This window comes from Nematolebias whitei, chromosome 10, assembly GCF_014905685.2.
Source record: "Nematolebias whitei isolate Nwh7 chromosome 10, NemWhi1, whole genome shotgun sequence".
NCBI lineage: Eukaryota > Metazoa > Chordata > Actinopteri > Cyprinodontiformes > Rivulidae > Nematolebias > Nematolebias whitei.
Window position 1 is genome coordinate 23,381,838 of NC_056507.1, and position 16,931 is coordinate 23,398,768.

The following is a 16,931-nucleotide window of genomic DNA, read 5'->3' on the forward strand; positions in this document are numbered from 1 at the left end:
CCAGTCCTGCTTCTCAACAATCTTCCCACTGGTGTACATTGGCCTCATTTAATAAATAGGCTGCCACTGCTGCCACCACACTCCACCCATAATTACAATATGGTGCCCCAATGATAAGAAACCATTATGACTCTGATTCAGAAGTTTTGTGCATACATAAAAGCTTGTGAACTTACCGCAATCCAATGAGCTAAATGGGGAGTCCACTGCATTCTTAATATGTGCCTGAAGACTTAGCCAAGACCCTGGAAAGACCATCAGCATTCTGGCAGATATTTTTTTACATTGGATTGTTATTCATTGGGAAGAGAGTCTTACTCATTGTTCCTCTTAATTATTTGACAATGTCGTCAACATTTGATTGCCTCTTCCAAGTCTGCATATTGCATGTAATTCCATGAGGGTATATTGTATATGTACAACATATTTAGTACTTGTAATGTAATGGAAACAATTACATATTGAAACAAATGTGTTTTGGTTGGGTTAAGGATTTCTACCACTTTTCACCACTGTAACTCTGTGTAGTTTCCATGTCAACCAGAGCTTGCCATTCCTCTGCTCCCACACAGTCCTGGCACAATGACCTGCGTACTCTGCACTTGTGTGTTTCTGTTGATGTTTGTGAGAATGTTGAAGTGTAACGTAGAGTTATGTGTGTGCTGCTTCTTTGTGCTTTTTGAGGTACAAAGAAAGCACATTTGACACAGTTTTATTGGACAATGCTCTGTCAGCTTAAACCTTCTTCTCTGTGCTTTGTGGTCTGTATTAACATCTACTTCTGTCTGTCTTCCTCAGTCCCAGTGGTAATCACAGGGGGGCTCAAACCTAAAGGCTTATTAAAGCTCATTGTGTGATTTTCTTCCCACAATTCACATACATTTATATTAGGTTAATGAGTGGTTTGGAATTAGCTAAAAGTGGATGATTTTCTGTTATTTGATCCTGTAATGAACTGGTAACTTATTCAATAAGCTGCTTGTCTCCCAATGACAGCTAATCCAGTCCCTGAAAGCATGAGTATAAGACAAATATAGACTCCATTGTGTAGTTGTTGGTTGTTGTTTTTTATTGTTGTTTTTGTTGTTTAGTTGGTTGATTGGTTGTTTCTAGTTTGATAGCTTTTTTGTTTGCAGAGAACAGAAATATATATTATACAGACTGTTGGAGTCGGTCTCCACATCATCACAGACATGTACACCTCCAGATGCAGGAAGAGGGCCACTGTATTAGAGCTGTCATTTCTAACCCAGGCCCAAAGCCTGGCTCGGCCCGACCTGAATTTCAAGGCAGGCTGGGCCATAATAATGTGCTGGATGGGCGAGACGGGTCTGTGTCAGGCTTTTGATTGCATCAGCGGACACGCGCAGCTGATGATCCAATTATATGGCAACATGGCTTTTCATACGATCACCAGCCGCACGCGACCATTTGACCGCGTGCTGACAGGCCTTGAAAGAGGAAAAAAAAGTTCAGTTAAGCTTCAGATGAGACTACTGCCAGGCATCAAAGCTCAAGTGGATGTTCAGCCGCTGCACTCAGTGGATGTGTGCGGCCGACGGCCCAAACAGGTGAGATCCCAAAATATCCTGCAGACATGTCAGAGCATGGTCTGTGTCTGAATAATGCTGAATGCAGGCAGAAACAGGGATTTAATGCACTTTGACAACCATGAAAGGACAAACACCCCCTCACCTTCGATCTTCTGCCCCCTTTTACTCAGCCGCATGCATCCGCCGACCGTTAATAACTATATAAGCAGTCAAAGCTTAATTAAAAATGTTGGGGGAGGTTTTCGGGTTCAGACCTGAAATTATTGTTAATTCGTCAGGTCAGGTTCGGAAATGATGGCTACGGGCTTGGGCCGGGTCAGGTCGGATTGCAACTCTAACCTGCATCATGAAGGACCCCACTCACCCAGCACGCACACTTTTTGCCCCACTCCCTTCAGGCAGAAGTTTGCGGAGCATTAATTGCAGAACCACTAGACTGAGGAACAGCTTCTACCCTGAAATCCCTAATCTGGATTATCACTGTGGGAAAGAAAAAAAAAATCACTGTAATGCCACTTTGATTGTTGATATGTGCTGCTGATTATCCATGCTGCTGATCTCATGCTGCTGTATTCATTTGTACTCATCTGCTCACACAGACTCATGTTCATGCTGCTGCTGTTCGACGTATTGTTTTGCACTATTAGTATTTAGCATATTCTTAGTTTAGCATATTCTTAGTTTATATCTTAGATCCTTATTTACTGTTTCTTTTACAATTTACATTTTTGCTGTTGTTTGATGTAACTGGGATCCTATGCACACAATTTCGTTCTATCCCATATACCACATGTGATGCGAATGATAATAAAGAACCTTGAACCTTGATACAGACAGTAACATGTGGCCGTCACGTTTTAGGGATAAACAGTAAAGAATTTCACAGTTTGAAAGGATTTTTTAATTACAAAGTTAGCAAAATAGGCATTTCCCAAAATGAAATAAGCAAGTCAAAACAATGTCCGTGTATAATTTCCCCGACATCATTTGGTGCTCCCTTGCAATTCTAATTAACAAGAGATTTTTAGCATGAAATACATTTTCACTGGCAAAAAATGCTGAATAGACACACAGAGGAACAAGAAATGGTGCAATAATTTAATCAAATGACACAGCCATTTCAAGTACATCACTTTGTTTTTGTTTACCACTCATTTAAGATGCATTTGAAGCTTTCAATTTATTTATGATGATGATTATATTGAGGTTTGTATCTGGTAATTTAGAGTAGTGGGGAAGAAAAAAAAATCCTCTTCAGTTTGAAACATTTTCTTTGGTCTGTCCCTTTCTGCACCCTAAGCTGTGCTTAACGCTGTTTGTTGCTACTTATCTTTTCTACTGGGAAAAACTCACCATAATGTGCTTCACTTCAGCACAAAATGAGCAGACACATGCTGACACACACAGACTCACAACCAAACTCACTTTCTCTTCATCATGCACGGCCTCACTACTCCCGTCGTTGCCATGGTGACTACAATGCATGTTTGAATTAAGCATTACATTACAGAAAAAGCAACACACTCTCTCTCTCTCTCTCCGTCTGAGTCTCTCTCTTTTTCCATCCTCCTCTATCTCCTCTGCTGCTTGCTTTTGCACCTCAGTGTGCAGGCTGGTAAGGAGAGGAAGATGTTTGATCTGGACAGTACTCAGGATGGCGTATGTACACTGGATGTGCAGTTGCTGATGACAGCAGGATAGTTTCGCTCCAGTAAGACATTGGGGCATGTGTGCAATCTAGAGAGTTATTGCTCTACAGTAGTACAGTCGGTGTTAAATGGTCAATCTCAGACAGAGTGAGCTGAAGTAGTTCTGCTGTGGAGTATAGTTTGAAAAATGGTTATTCTAGGTTTTACTGTGGCTTTATTGTTACTCTCTGACTGCATGGTATTTTGTTGTTACTGTTGATTTAACATGACAAAATACGTCATGGCATTATTTTCAATTTAGGTAACAACAGTATTTATTCATAGACTTTGTTGAAACTTGTAACTTTGCAGTTTGTTTGTTTTGTTTTGTTTTTAACCAACATTTGGTTGGTCTGATTTACTGCTTTGACTGGTACAGTAACCGCTCAATTGCTTTGAGTGTGTAGCAGGATTAGAAAGCTCCCAGGAGCTCTGGTAATGTAAAGTCTGCAGCACATCATTTTCCTTAGCTGTTAAATTTGCTGTCATCTCTTTGTCTGTCGCACCACATGTCATAATGTCCTCCCTCAAGGAGTTCTCTTTGTGAGATGATGTGCATGTGCGTGCAAACCAGGGTGTTTGTGTTTCTCTGAGATGCATGTCTGCTGAATTCAAGGCAGGCAGTATATTAAAGAAAAAATGAACGGCTCTCCTCTTCTCCTTTCTGCACTCGTACTTACTCTGTCTATAGTAGCAGCCAAACATGTTGCGGTGTGTTTGATGGAAGGATTCAAAAAGCTACAGAGAAGAGTGACTTTTTTAAAAACTGCCAATGTGCTCTGCAACTGAGGCATGTTCTTGCAGCAAAGGTTACAAACCTGAAAGTCTTTCAGACTCACTCAAAACATAAATAATCATAAACAAAGGGAAGAAAACATGAAGAAGTTGGGCTTTGACCGTGGCTTCAACAAAGTCATTGCCAAGTGTGATGCTTCGAGCTCTTCTGATTTTGACAAACGTAAAGCAGTGAAGACTGGATGGGTTGGCCGTCTGGGAGACGCTAAGAAGGCTCTGAGTCGCAAAGCCAAAGGGTTTTCGTCCCCCTCGACTTCTTCCTCAACGCCGTGCCTTTTCTCCACAGCTCCACCACCACCTAAGAGAGCTCCCAGCACCACCCTGACACTGCGATCTAAATCCATGACTGCTGAGCTGGAGGAGCTGGGTGAGTGCCAAAAGAACTGGCATGTAAACTCAACTCTCTTTCTGTTTTTTCCATCACAACTCTGCTTTTTCTTTGTCATTAAATTTTGGTGAGTGACTATCCTAACTTTTAGAATAGTCACTTTTTTGGCTTGTTCTTGTCATTTTTTTCCTCCTCTGCTGACACTATCTTTTCCCCACAAAGCTACTGCTCGGAGGAGAAGAGGAGGTGAGTCTCAGGCGAGAAACTAACACTTCTCTGAGCGTCATAATGATGATTTAATATGCTGTATAAGCAATGTTGATTAGTAAAGAAGAGCAGAACAGAAAAACGCTTGAAACCCATGGACACCGTCTCTATCCATCTTTCTCTTTTCTACTTTATGTCTCTTTTTACTTAAAGCACCTACTAGGAGCTCGCATGAAAAACAATATATTGAAACAAGCAATGATTTTATGCATTACCACAAAGCATGATTTTACATTGTGGTGCCTTATGTCTTAATTTTGCCTTTTATTGTCTGTGGCATTCATGTAAAAAAATGGTGATAAAACATTTACAAAACTGTATAGATTTAATTATGGCTTATTTCCTTCTTCACAGAGAGGCTTGATGAGATGTTGGCATCACAAGAATCTATGTTGCATTCTCAACCCCCGGAGGCAGATTACAGAGCAGCCACTGTCAAACAACGGCCTACCAGTAGGAGAATAACACCAGCAGAGATCAGTGTGAGTGCTCCTACACAAAACACATTTCCAAACAACATATTGCACCAAGCTGCTATACATAAAAGCTTGATCTGACATACTCCAAATATCTGGCCTACACAACATGCATTAATGTGTGAAGATGTTAAAAGTGGTAAAAATGTTAATTACACAGTGAGTGCTGGATTCTGTGTTTCAGTCACTGTTTGAGAGGCAAGGGATGACGCTACATGGAGGTCTGCACCCAGGGATTGAGAGAGGTCATATACCACTTTCTAAAGGCATGTCCAGGACCAAGTCTTTTGGTAAAACTGTCACCCACAGTGTATTTATTTAAATCAAATGACTGATGGTTTAATTATTTTAAGATTAAATATTTTTGTTATTGGCATATTTTTGCTGCATTTTTGAGAAAGCCAAACTGTTATGAGGTATTTGAATAATAAGCTATACAGTTGGATGCATTCTAGTGTGTTTTCCATGCAGTAACTGTGAACTTAGTGCAGTGGCGTAAAGTTGTTGTTTTTTTCTTTCTAATTATTTCACTCCTCATTTCTGTGTTCAACCCTAATCCATCAGGAGCCACAGAGGAGGATCGATTGTCTGCTCTTACAGGCGAGCATAGATTTCCTCGCAGCTCCTCTATGACAGACAGCCTTCGAGACCACTCACAACCCCATCCTATACCTCCTCCTCCACAAACAGCACCTCCTCCACCTCCTTACTACCTAGACACTGGTCCTCCCCCAGCTTTCTGCCCTCCCCCTCCTCCATCTAGAACCCAGAGTCAGGGCCATGAGCCTGGAGGACGATCCAGCTTCAAGCCATCCTCCTTGGACCTGCCTTACGAGGCTGCACAGCGACAGGCCACCCACCTGGAGAGACAGAAGAAAGCTCGCTCGATGATTCTCTTACATGACTCTTCTCATCTACCTGTAGAACCCACAGAAATTCCCCGTCCCTCTGCTGCTACTCCACCAGAGCGAATCAAGAGAAAGGGTAGAGTTATTGACAACCCTTACGCAAATGTGGGTCAATTTAGCATTGGACTGTACACACCCACAAAACCACAAAGGAAGAAAAGTCCCCTGGTGAAACAGCTGCAGGTAGGCTGAATGTTAGGGATCATTTCTAATTTTGTTTTACTTTTTATTTTTATCTCAATAAAAAAGACACTTTGACCATAACCTTGTGTGTGTGTGTGTGTGTGTGTGTGTGTCTTTACTGCAGGTAGAAGATGCACAAGAAAAAGCTAGTTTGGCCTTAGCTGCTGCTCACTCGCGAGAGAGCTCACCCTCAGGACGACACCCACATACCCATGGACACACTCACACCAGTCGTGTAGACTACTACCAGCAGCAGCTTATTGCTGAGCGAGAACGTTTGCGTGCCCAAGGAGAGATCTTGTTTCAGGGTAAAGGCCCCTTTGCTGCTGCAATTGCTGGAGCAGTGAAGGATCGCGAGCGTCGTCTAGAAGAACGAAGAAAATCTACTGTCTTCCTTTCTGTTGGGACCATGGAGGGGTCATCTCCATCAAGCCCAGATTCCCCCTCTTTGACTCAGTCTCACTCTGTTGATGAACGGATGCTAACCCGTGAGCTGGGACAGCTTCCTCCCCCTGCCTTGACTTTGAGCCCCTCACCTAGTGGGACCACCTTTATCCATCCTCTTACAGGAAAGCCTCTGGACCCAAATTCACCACTGGCTCTTGCGCTGGCCGCAAGGGAGAGAGCACTGACCTCTCAGAGTCAGTCCCCAACTACCAGCCCAGAGCCTCGAACTAAACATGAGCGAATAGGCCAGGGTGTAATGTTTGCTGACACTCAGACCAAAGAGTCTCCACATGGGGATGGGGTAACATCATCTCCCCCTTTTTCACCTAAGAACGCCAAGGCAGCAGGGTATGAAGCTAGATCCTCTCCAGCATCTATTTTAGCACCTCAATCCACTAAACCACAATGGGCTACATCATCTTCACCTATATCATTCCGCCAAGAGATGGAAGCTAGAATAGAGGAGAGGAAGGAGGAAAAAAGACTAGAGGATAAAAAAAGTATGTTGATCAGCATTATGGATACATCACAGCAGAAGACAGCAGGGCTGATCATGGTCCATGCAACCAGTAATGGTCAGGCTGTTGGAGCGGGTTCAGATCCTGAACAAACACCTGTGCCTGCATCTATAGAGCCCATCAAAACGCAGAGTCCACGGGCTAAATCACCTGTTCCCATTGTGGCCCAGCCACAGACACAGCTACACGTACTGCCTCATGCTCAGCGTCCTGCCAGTCCGGCCCAAGAAAAGAGTCTGGCTCAGGGAAGCTCAGAGGAGGATGTGGACCAGTTCGCAGTTGCTCTGCCAGCTGCTATGCTGTCCTCCAGTGACGAGGAAACAAGAGAAGAGCTACGAAAGATCGGAGTTGTTCCTCCACCAGATGAGTTTGCAAATGGGTTGTTAGCACAGGGTCAGAGGACATTAGTGTCTTCTGCTGTACCCGCCCCCTCTCCCATCACACCAACAACATCAGCCCCGCAAACTTCTTCAACCCGAACAACCTCAATGGTGACTACCACCCAGCTTCAGCCTCCCCAGCCACCACCCCCACCACAACCTCCAACCAGTGCAGCAACTGTCTCAGGGAAGCCCTCTGAACCTCTGGAGCCCCCACCAGTGGGCGAGTCTGGCTCTGCAGCTGATTCGGGAGTGGAGGAGGCTGATACACGCAGCTCCAGTGAGAGAGAGCGAGACTACCATCTCGAGACCACCAGCACTGTCTCTACTGTCTCCAGCATGTCCACATTGTCCTCAGAAAGCGGCGAACCTGCTGACACGCATACCACACACACCTCCTATGCTGATGGGCAGACTTTTGTGCTTGATAAGCCACCAGTGCCTCCTAAGCCTCGACTTAAGTCCCAGATAGGAGGCAGTAAAGGCCCCGTCACCTTCAGGGACCCTTTGCTGAAGCAGAGCTCTGACAGTGAGCTGCTGTCACAGCAACAAGCTGCTGCCCTGGCTGCCGCTGCGGCTGGAGGAGCTGGGCTCCCTGCAGGTGGTTCTGCTTCAGTGACTGGTCTAGCCCCATCCAAGCCACGCTATCTCTTCCAGCGGAGGTCCAAGTTGTGGGGGGACCTAGTAGAACCCCGAGGACCAGGGATAGGCTTAGGCATTGGGAGTTTAGGTAATCTTGGTGGGCTGGGACTTGGATTGGGTGCAGATGAGGGTGCAAAACCATCTGTTATGGGAGAGCTCAGTTCACGACTACAGCAGCTAAGTAAAGACACCAGGTCACTGGGTGAAGAACCCCTGGGAGCATCACTTGACCCAGGAAGAAAGTCACCTGTGGCAGGTGCCAGGTAAGAGAATATCTAGCACAGGTTTACTGGTAAATTTCATTTAACTTAAATGAGAAAATAAAATAGAAATATTAGGTTTTATGCATATACTTATCACCTTAAAGTGCAAAAGAAAAATTCAACTTCAATGAGAAAAAAATACAAATAAATAAATACACATAATATTTACGTTGTTGTTTTCAAACACATTGTTATTCCTTATATACATGATTATTGTGTTAAAACTTCCTGTTTTAATTTTATCAGTGTTGCATTAATGATATGGTGATGTTTTTCCATTATAGAGATCACAACTTATTTTATAAGTGGTCTACTTTGAAAAATAGAGACCTGAAATTTCAAGCATTGCTGGCATTAATAGTTTTATTGCTACAGCATATACAATGTGTACTCAATCAAACCTGTCTTTTGACTACAAACTTTGAATCATCAATATATATTCATCAAAAAACCTAAATAAGACATAAAAACAGCATCAGCAGGGTTATCTGAAACATCGGCGTCACAGTGGTGTTTTTGTCTGTTATGATTTCCTTTTTCTTCAAGATGCCTAAACGTTCTATGAATTCCTTTATATTTCTGCAGATGTGAGGATACCGAAGACACTAAACCTTAAAGTTATAAACCCTAGGGTAAACAAATGTTTTTTTTTTAATATATCTTTCATAATAACCCTATAAGCTAAGCTCAATTAATTATGAAAACCCTTTTATAAACTTTGTTTTATGTGTTTTCTTGAAGTATTTGTTACCTTGTTTGCATTGCAGCCCTGCAAAATGAATTAAATCATTGGTGTTAGAAATACATTAGCTTTACACTTTGCTAGGTCTGGTCTTGGGATAAAACTGCTCCTTGTTTCCATAGTTACCGTTATATTTCTTGGCCTCCCTATAAATGTATTCATTGTTAACTGTAAGCAGAAGTAATCAATAAGTTAGTATTGTCTTGATTTTGCTTTTTGGTGTGTGTGAGTGCGTGTGTGCATGTGTGTGTGTAGGTTTATGCTAAGTTGATTAACTACTGGTGCAAACAAGGTAACAGGGCTTGAGACAGGCACTATGTGAAATACTTTCCTCCCCTTTTACTCACTGTCATGTTCAAGTTCTAACCTTTGTCCCTGCTAATATCTTTCCTTTTCTGCGTTTCCCAGGGTCCTTGTTCAAATATCACACAATACATCCTGTTATCTGCTGCCTTTGCAGTCATCACTATATGAACTTGATAAGACTGGAAACTGCAGTTTTCTTCTTATCTCCATCCCCCATTGTAAAAAAAGTGATGATGTCAAAGAGTTGAAGGATGTATTTTTGAAGAAGTATTTGAACAGGACTGAACCATAATGGTGTGTTGTGTTACAACTTTCCTTCTAGGATCTTTGCATTAACAGTCTTGTTAATGACAAAAGTACTGAAAATCTCTAATGTTGTCAAAAGTCCTTTGGGGCACATGAAGTAACGGTCAATAAAAATGGTGGGATTTTGTTATTGATCTCATTAGGATTTACTTTAGTTGTACAACCACCTCATTTGTGTGGGTGTATTTTTATAGGTTTGCAGATTGGGTGAAGGATAAATACCGTCACAGCTTTAGATGATATCATATTTACGATTTTAGTTCTCAAATCAGTAATGCAATAAAGTATAAAAAGAAACTCACATCATTTAAACTTAAGAGTTTTTTTTATGTATTCCTATCCACTTTTCAATAATTAGTTTGCTAAAAGTCTTTGTAAATATAATTAGTATAAACTATACTAATTATTTATGTGCATCACTTTTTCAACACTTGGTTTTAAAATTTACCTACAAATAATTTGGTTATTTTTATGATCACTTTATAGTTGCTGTCTTAGACAATGCTAACGTCAGTTCTACTATGTTTTCATTAGTAATATTAATTTGCTTTTAATAGTTATAGAAATTTGTTTACAGTTGTATTACCCTGAGTGTGTTTGTGGTGCCAAGCATGATGGTTTTGGATCTTAGGGGTCATGTGACCTTCAGTAAAAGTATTCACCAGGTTTGACCTTGTTCTGGTGCAATATTGCTTTAGCATTAAGGTTTTATTTCATTTTTTTATGTGTGTGTACTTCTGGAGCCATTTCACAACAAATTTTACAGTGGTGGGCCCACTGTCCTCCTTTCAAAAGCTGCTCATGTTGCCATATTGGCATAATTTTGGGTGACTTGTAAAATAGTGTCCACATAACATGAAGAAACAAGGTTGCTCTGCAGAGTATTGTATTGTGACAAGATGATCAGTGTATCTTTCTTTGCTGGTCAGTGATTTTATTTTTGTACCTAATATGGGGAAAATGTAGCCATTAATCATCGATCTCCACAACATCTGTGAATGGAAAGGAAGACCATGATTCTAAAAACTATGTATCATGCAACACCCAGTTCTGATTTTGCTCATCCTCCCACCATTTCCATCCTGACAGTTAATTGCCTTTGGCTGTGACAAAGATGATCATGCACACCATTATTCCCCCCGCTCTCTCATTCTCTCTCTCTTTCTGTGTCTGCATCACCCTGCATCTGCATTTAATTCTCTTCACCTACTGGAGCATTCCTCATAGAGGATAGGCATCTCAGCTCTCCTGTTTGTAATGCTCCTCCATCATGTACTCCATTCACTATGCGCTTCATTTACAACACTCCCAAAACCACAGTGCTGTATTTTGTTTTCTTGTATCATATCTTATATGTTTATTTTGTCAATAGGTTTGGTTTGATGTTCTTATTTATTTATTTACGTTTATTTATTTAAATAACTTTATTTGTTTCACAGTGCTTGTGTTAAGAATGGCCATGGTCACTGACTTTCTTACTTTCTGCTCTTTATGTTTGTGTTTTAAACCATATTTAAACAGAAGTAAATTTGGATTTTTAAAGACAAACAATAAAATAGAACAGCACATACAGGTGGTAATATTTAGTGCTCTATAGTATGTGCAAACAGTTATAAAAGTCAAGAGACATGTGCCTTTCTTTCTTTATTCATTTATGTGTTTGTTTTACTTTGTGCAGTGTTTTATAAGTGAAAAGTGTGCTCATTTCTCTCTCATGTAGCCCACTGACCAGACCTTTCAGTGCTGCTCTGTTGTCTTTCTCATGCCAACACACCAGCTACAAATGTGCACATCATGGCTACACTCAATATCCAAACATACATGTGGTCCCCCGCACTCACCTGCACTCGTGAATGAAGCATGTTGAAGACAGCAGAGTTGGCCGAAGAAGAGAATGAGTCTGGTTGGCAGGTTGCGTTTCATGGAGTGATGCTAACATTCTCTCCCATTGCTCTCTCTCTGCTCACCTTGCATGCTCCGCCCTGCTGCTCTGATCTGATTGGTCTAGAACTGACTGTGCGCCCAGGAGGGCAAGACGACTGTGTAAGTGGCAATGGAGCTCATCTCAATCTGTTGGCTCACTGTAGTCTGATTATTGTTTCCCAGCCTGTGCGCTGCTCGGCTACCTTTGTTCCATCACACTCTGTAGTCCAAATTCCACCCACATCAAAAGTCCCGAACATATCCGGAAGATGGTTTAGACTTTATAATGTGCATGAATAAAACAGATCACTGCCACAACTCTTCCTCACATTTAGGTCTCTCTTGTCTTCTTTTGCCTGCTTCCACCAAGATAGACAACACTCTCATTTTACTTTCTAAATCGTCTCTTCTTTCTAACCATGTTTCTTTCTATTAGATCAATAGTAAACTAATGACTGATTTCAAAAAGTGTTTCAAAATTTATTCCATTTTTTTCTGAGCATTGATCAGGCTTATCCCTTTTACTAATACAGGAGTCCCTCGTTTATCGCGGGGGATCCGTACCCTGAAGTCCCGAGATAAGTGAAAAACCACGAAGTAGGAATAGTATTACAAGTAGTAAGTAGTAGTTTATTTTAGTATATATATATATATATATATATATATATATACATATACATATATACATACAGTGCCTAGCGAAAGTATTCGGCCCCCTTGAACTTTTCAACCTTTTGCCACATTTCAGGCTTCAGACATAAAGATATAAAACTTACTTTTTTGTGAAGAATCAACAAGTGGGACACAATCGTGAAGTGGAATGAAATTTATTGGATGTTTCAAACTTTTTTAACAAATAAAAAACTGAAAAGTGGGGCGTGCAATATTATTCAGCCCCTTTACTTTCAGTGCAGCAAACTCACTCCAGAAGTTCAGTGAGGATCTATGAATGATCCAATGTTGTCCCAAATGACTGATGATGATAAATAGAATCCACCTGTGTGTAATCAAGTCTCTGTATAAATGCACCTGCTCTGTGATAGTCTCAGGGTTCTGTTCAAAGCGCAGAGAGCATCATGAAGACCAAGGAACACACCAGGCAGGTCCGAGATACTGTTGTGGAGAAGTTTAAAGCTGGATTTGGATACAAAAAGATTTCCCAAGCTTTATACATCCCAAGGAGCACTGTGCAAGCAATCATATTGAAATGGAAGGAGTATCAGACCACTGCAAATCTACCAAGACCCGGCCGTCCCTCTAAACTTTCATCTGGAACAAGGAGAAGACTGATGAGAGATGCAGCCAAGAGGCCCATGATCACTCTGGATGAACTGCAGAGATCTACAGCTGAGGTGGGAGAGTCTGTCCATAGGACAACAATCAGTCGTACACTGCACAAATCTGGCCTTTATGGAAGAGTGGCAAGAAGAAAGCCATTTCTCAAAGATATCCATAAAAAGTGTTGTTTAAAGTTTGACACAAGCACCTGGGAGACACAAGTCAGAGTCAGAGATTCTTTATTGTCATTCGCACCTCATGTGGTACATGTGGTGGAGCGAAATTATGTACAAAAGTGGACATGTGAAGGGCCATGTGGAAGAAGGTGCTCTGTGGTCACATGAAACCAAAATCCAACTGTTTGGCCACAATGCAAAACGATATGTTTGGCATAAAAACAACACAGCTCATCACCCTGAACACACCATCCCCACTGTCAAACATGGTGGTGGCAGCATCATGGTTTGGGCCTGCTTTTCGTCAGCAGGGACAGGGAAGATGGTCAGAATTGATGGGAACATGGATGGGGACAAATACAGGACCATTCTGGAAGAAAACCTGTTTGAGTCTGCAAGAGACCTGAGACTGGGACGGAGATTTATCTTCCAACTAGACAATGCTCCAAAACATAAAGACACATCTACAATGGAATGGTTCACAAATAAATGTATCCAGGTGTTGGAATGACCAAGTCAAAGTCCAGACCTGAATCCAATCGAGAATCTGTGGAAAGAGCTGAAGACTGCTGTTCACAAACGCTCTCCATCCAACCTCACTGAGCTCGAGCTGTTTTGCAAAGAAGAATGGGCAAAACTGGTAGAGACATACCCCAAGAGACTTGCAGCTGGAACTGCAGCAAAAGGCGGCGCTACAAAGTATTAACGTAAGGGGGACGAATAATATTGCACGCCCCACTTTTCAGTTTTTTATTTGTTAAAAAAGTTTGACACATCCAATAAATTTCATTCCACTTCACGATTGTGTCCCACTTGTTGTTGATTCTTCACAAAAAATTAAAATTTTATATCTTTATGTTTGAAGCCTGAAATGTGGCAAAAGGTTGAAAAGTTCAAGGGGGGCGAATACTTTCGCAAGGCACTGTATATTTATATATATATATAATATACTATGTCTTGCTATATATATATTTATATAAAGGTGTTTTAAACCCTTCCCACATTCTTGCAATATTTTAAACAATGTTTCTAAACTCTAAACGTTCTAAAAGAGCACAGAATGTCATGATTTCATCTCCCTGCATCCTCTGCTTTTTGTCACCTGCAAGTGCTCTTGGCCACGCCCACTTCTCTGTTCTCATGGAGGACAGCTGATCAGCTGCAGCAGGAAGCCTATCTTGCAGAATGGGCTGCATAATAATGCAGGGGGTACTAAATAATTTAAAATAATTTATTTTAAATAAAAATTCCATGCCGATCGTGCGGGTCATCCATCAATCAATGTCATGTTCAATCTTGTTTTGAAAAACCGTGATAGAACGGTCACTGCGATAAATGAACCGCGAAGTAGCGAGGGTCTACTGTATTTCCTGTTAAACATTAATATTTTCAATATTGTCTGTTTGAGACAGGACACTTTTTTCCCTCAGGACCCAGATGGTCAGATTGGGTTAATAGGTGATTAGTATTTCCTCATTTGTTGTATTTTTTCTAAATTAAGTCAGAGCTGCAATTCTAACACAAACAGACATCCATCTAATGAAAGAAATGCTTAACTTTAAAAGAAAGAAACTCCCTCTCTCTCCCTCCTAAAAACATTTCACAGACATGAGAAATTACATTTTCTTTTTGTATATTAAAATTCTTGTTTATACAGAAGCAAATATCAAGTATTTATGGTTTCTTGAATCTGAAGAACTGGTTATAATGTGCAACAAAATCGCTGAAAACTTTTATTTTTGTTTTCCATGTTTGACCATGTATGAGTGTGTTTGAATTCATAATGTGGTTCCATCCACTATTTAAACTAAAAAAAATAGATTTGTAAACTATAACAGATGTGGTTGATTTAGTAATTCTAATCCATTTCCTGGAACTCTTGTGTTTATTGGTCACAATGAAGCGTCCAGAAAGTCTAGAGTAAATTTGACCTACCTGGAAATCTCTTGGTAAGGACTTTCAGTATCGGCAGGCGGTCAAAATGTTAAAACTTATTGAAAAGTGGATGAATATATGAAATACTTAACAGCTTTGATGTTTCAGTACTGTGACACAAGTTTGTTCTTTTTAAACAGCAAATAACTTTTCTCCTACACTACCTTTAAAAATTAACAACAGATTTAACGTCTAACCCAGTTCTTGGCTCTTTCTTCTGCTTTCTTTTTCTATTTTCTGACTCTCTTGTTTGTTGACATTTCTCAAACTCTCTGTCTCCACCAGACTTTTCAGCAGCCTAGGTGAGCTCCACACCCTTTCTCAGAGAAGCTATGGAACCACATACACCATTCGCCCTGGCAGCCGTTACCCCGTCACCCGACGCACCCCTAGCCCAGGCTCGCCTGATCGGGGTGACCCCCTTGGACGCTTCTCAGGCTTCAGCCTGTCAACTTCACCAACTACACCGCCACAAACCATCCTCAAGTCCTCTAGCCTCAGTTTACCGCAGGAGCCCAAAGAGGTGCGTTTTGTTATGAGGAGCTCCAGTGCCCGGTCCCGCTCTCGTTCTCCGTCACCTTCCCATTCCCCGGGGTTAGGCTCACCACTTTTAGCCCTGCGGCCATTCCACCAAAAACCCCTCCACCTTTGGAATAAGTATGACGTTGGAGACTGGCTGGAGAGCATCAATCTGGGGGAGCACAGAGCAGGCTTTCAGGAACACGAAATTGAAGGCTCTCACCTCCCGGCTCTTACCAAGGAAGACTTTGCAGAGTTGGGCGTGACAAGAGTCGGACACCGCATGAACATTGAACGAGCACTAAAACTGCTGCTAGAGAGCTGACCCCTGCCCTGAGACGGAGCAGCAGATGGAGAGAGATGAAGATGAGTAAGAAGGAGAGTTGAGAATGTTCCTTTGTTTCTACTTTGGCTGCTTTTATGTTTAGTATTGCGGTCCGTAGTGAGACTTTACATTTCTGTTCTGCATTACCACCCTGCACCTGGCACTGCACTGAAGAGGAGACGGCAATACACTTACAAAGTACATTCATCCTCCTCTGCTTGGTCTAACCCACCTCCCTGCTGGAGCCAATTAGATCAGATCTCAGAATGATGTGTGATCTTGATTTGCTAGGGAGAATCATGAGTTCCAATTTGGTCATTTGATTTGTGAAATGTTTAGTTTCTTTAGTAACACACCTAAACTTTCTCGTCATTCTCTCTCTACCTTTGCCCCACCCCCACCCCACCCTATGTATTAGGCCTCTGAAAACCTTTGGCAGTTTGACAAAAGGAGGAAGAATTGTGTTCCAAACAGAAAAGCTCAGTTGCCTTTCAGAAAAATGTTTAAATCATCTACGATGAACACAATACTATGGAAGTAGTGCTTACACAGTTTTGAAAAGGTGTGTCTTCTGTGTACCTGCTACTGTTTTTAGACCGAAGACTTTAGAGCCCAAAGGTGGAGCTCCGCAGCGTAAACCACAGGAGAAAACCCTCTGCCTTGGTACCCAGACTGTGCAATCTATAATATCTGGAGAATGTTTAACCAACACTCGTGGCTTTTTTCATAAGTTTTGGGTTTTCCAAAGGGAAAATTATATACATATAAATATATTAATATATTATAATATATGTATTGACATATAGCTTTCAGAAGAAAAGACAATGTTGCAAAGAAGAAATGTAATAAATTAAGCTGCACATGTTTTTTGGTTTTTAAAACAGAAGGCAGGAAGAAATCTTTAAACCTATCCCACCAATAGTTTACTCATTTCTACATACATACATATATATATGTATATATATGTATGTAT

General features: G+C 41.4%; 1 protein-coding gene and 1 long non-coding RNA gene across 2 annotated transcripts in view; both read left to right on the top strand.

Annotated features, from left to right (window-relative positions):
* The window catches only part of shank3a (SH3 and multiple ankyrin repeat domains 3a), a 159,180-nt gene extending 142,997 nt beyond the window's left edge, over positions 1 to 16,183 (top strand). Inside the window, exons 18-24 of the mRNA XM_037683201.1 lie at positions 4,323 to 4,403; positions 4,587 to 4,610; positions 4,986 to 5,113; positions 5,292 to 5,397; positions 5,672 to 6,198; positions 6,323 to 8,448; positions 15,400 to 16,183. Coding sequence (XP_037539129.1) covers positions 4,323 to 4,403; positions 4,587 to 4,610; positions 4,986 to 5,113; positions 5,292 to 5,397; positions 5,672 to 6,198; positions 6,323 to 8,448; positions 15,400 to 15,958 — 3,551 coding nt within the window. The 3' untranslated portion in view covers positions 15,959 to 16,183. The remainder of the gene's footprint in view (positions 1 to 4,322; positions 4,404 to 4,586; positions 4,611 to 4,985; positions 5,114 to 5,291; positions 5,398 to 5,671; positions 6,199 to 6,322; positions 8,449 to 15,399) is intronic.
* LOC119416266 lies at positions 9,043 to 15,431 on the top strand. Its single transcript, XR_005187082.1, has 3 exons — positions 9,043 to 9,080; positions 11,811 to 11,845; positions 15,400 to 15,431. It is a non-coding gene; the product is annotated as an uncharacterized LOC119416266 (long non-coding RNA).
* Positions 16,184 to 16,931: the final 748 nt, after the last annotated feature.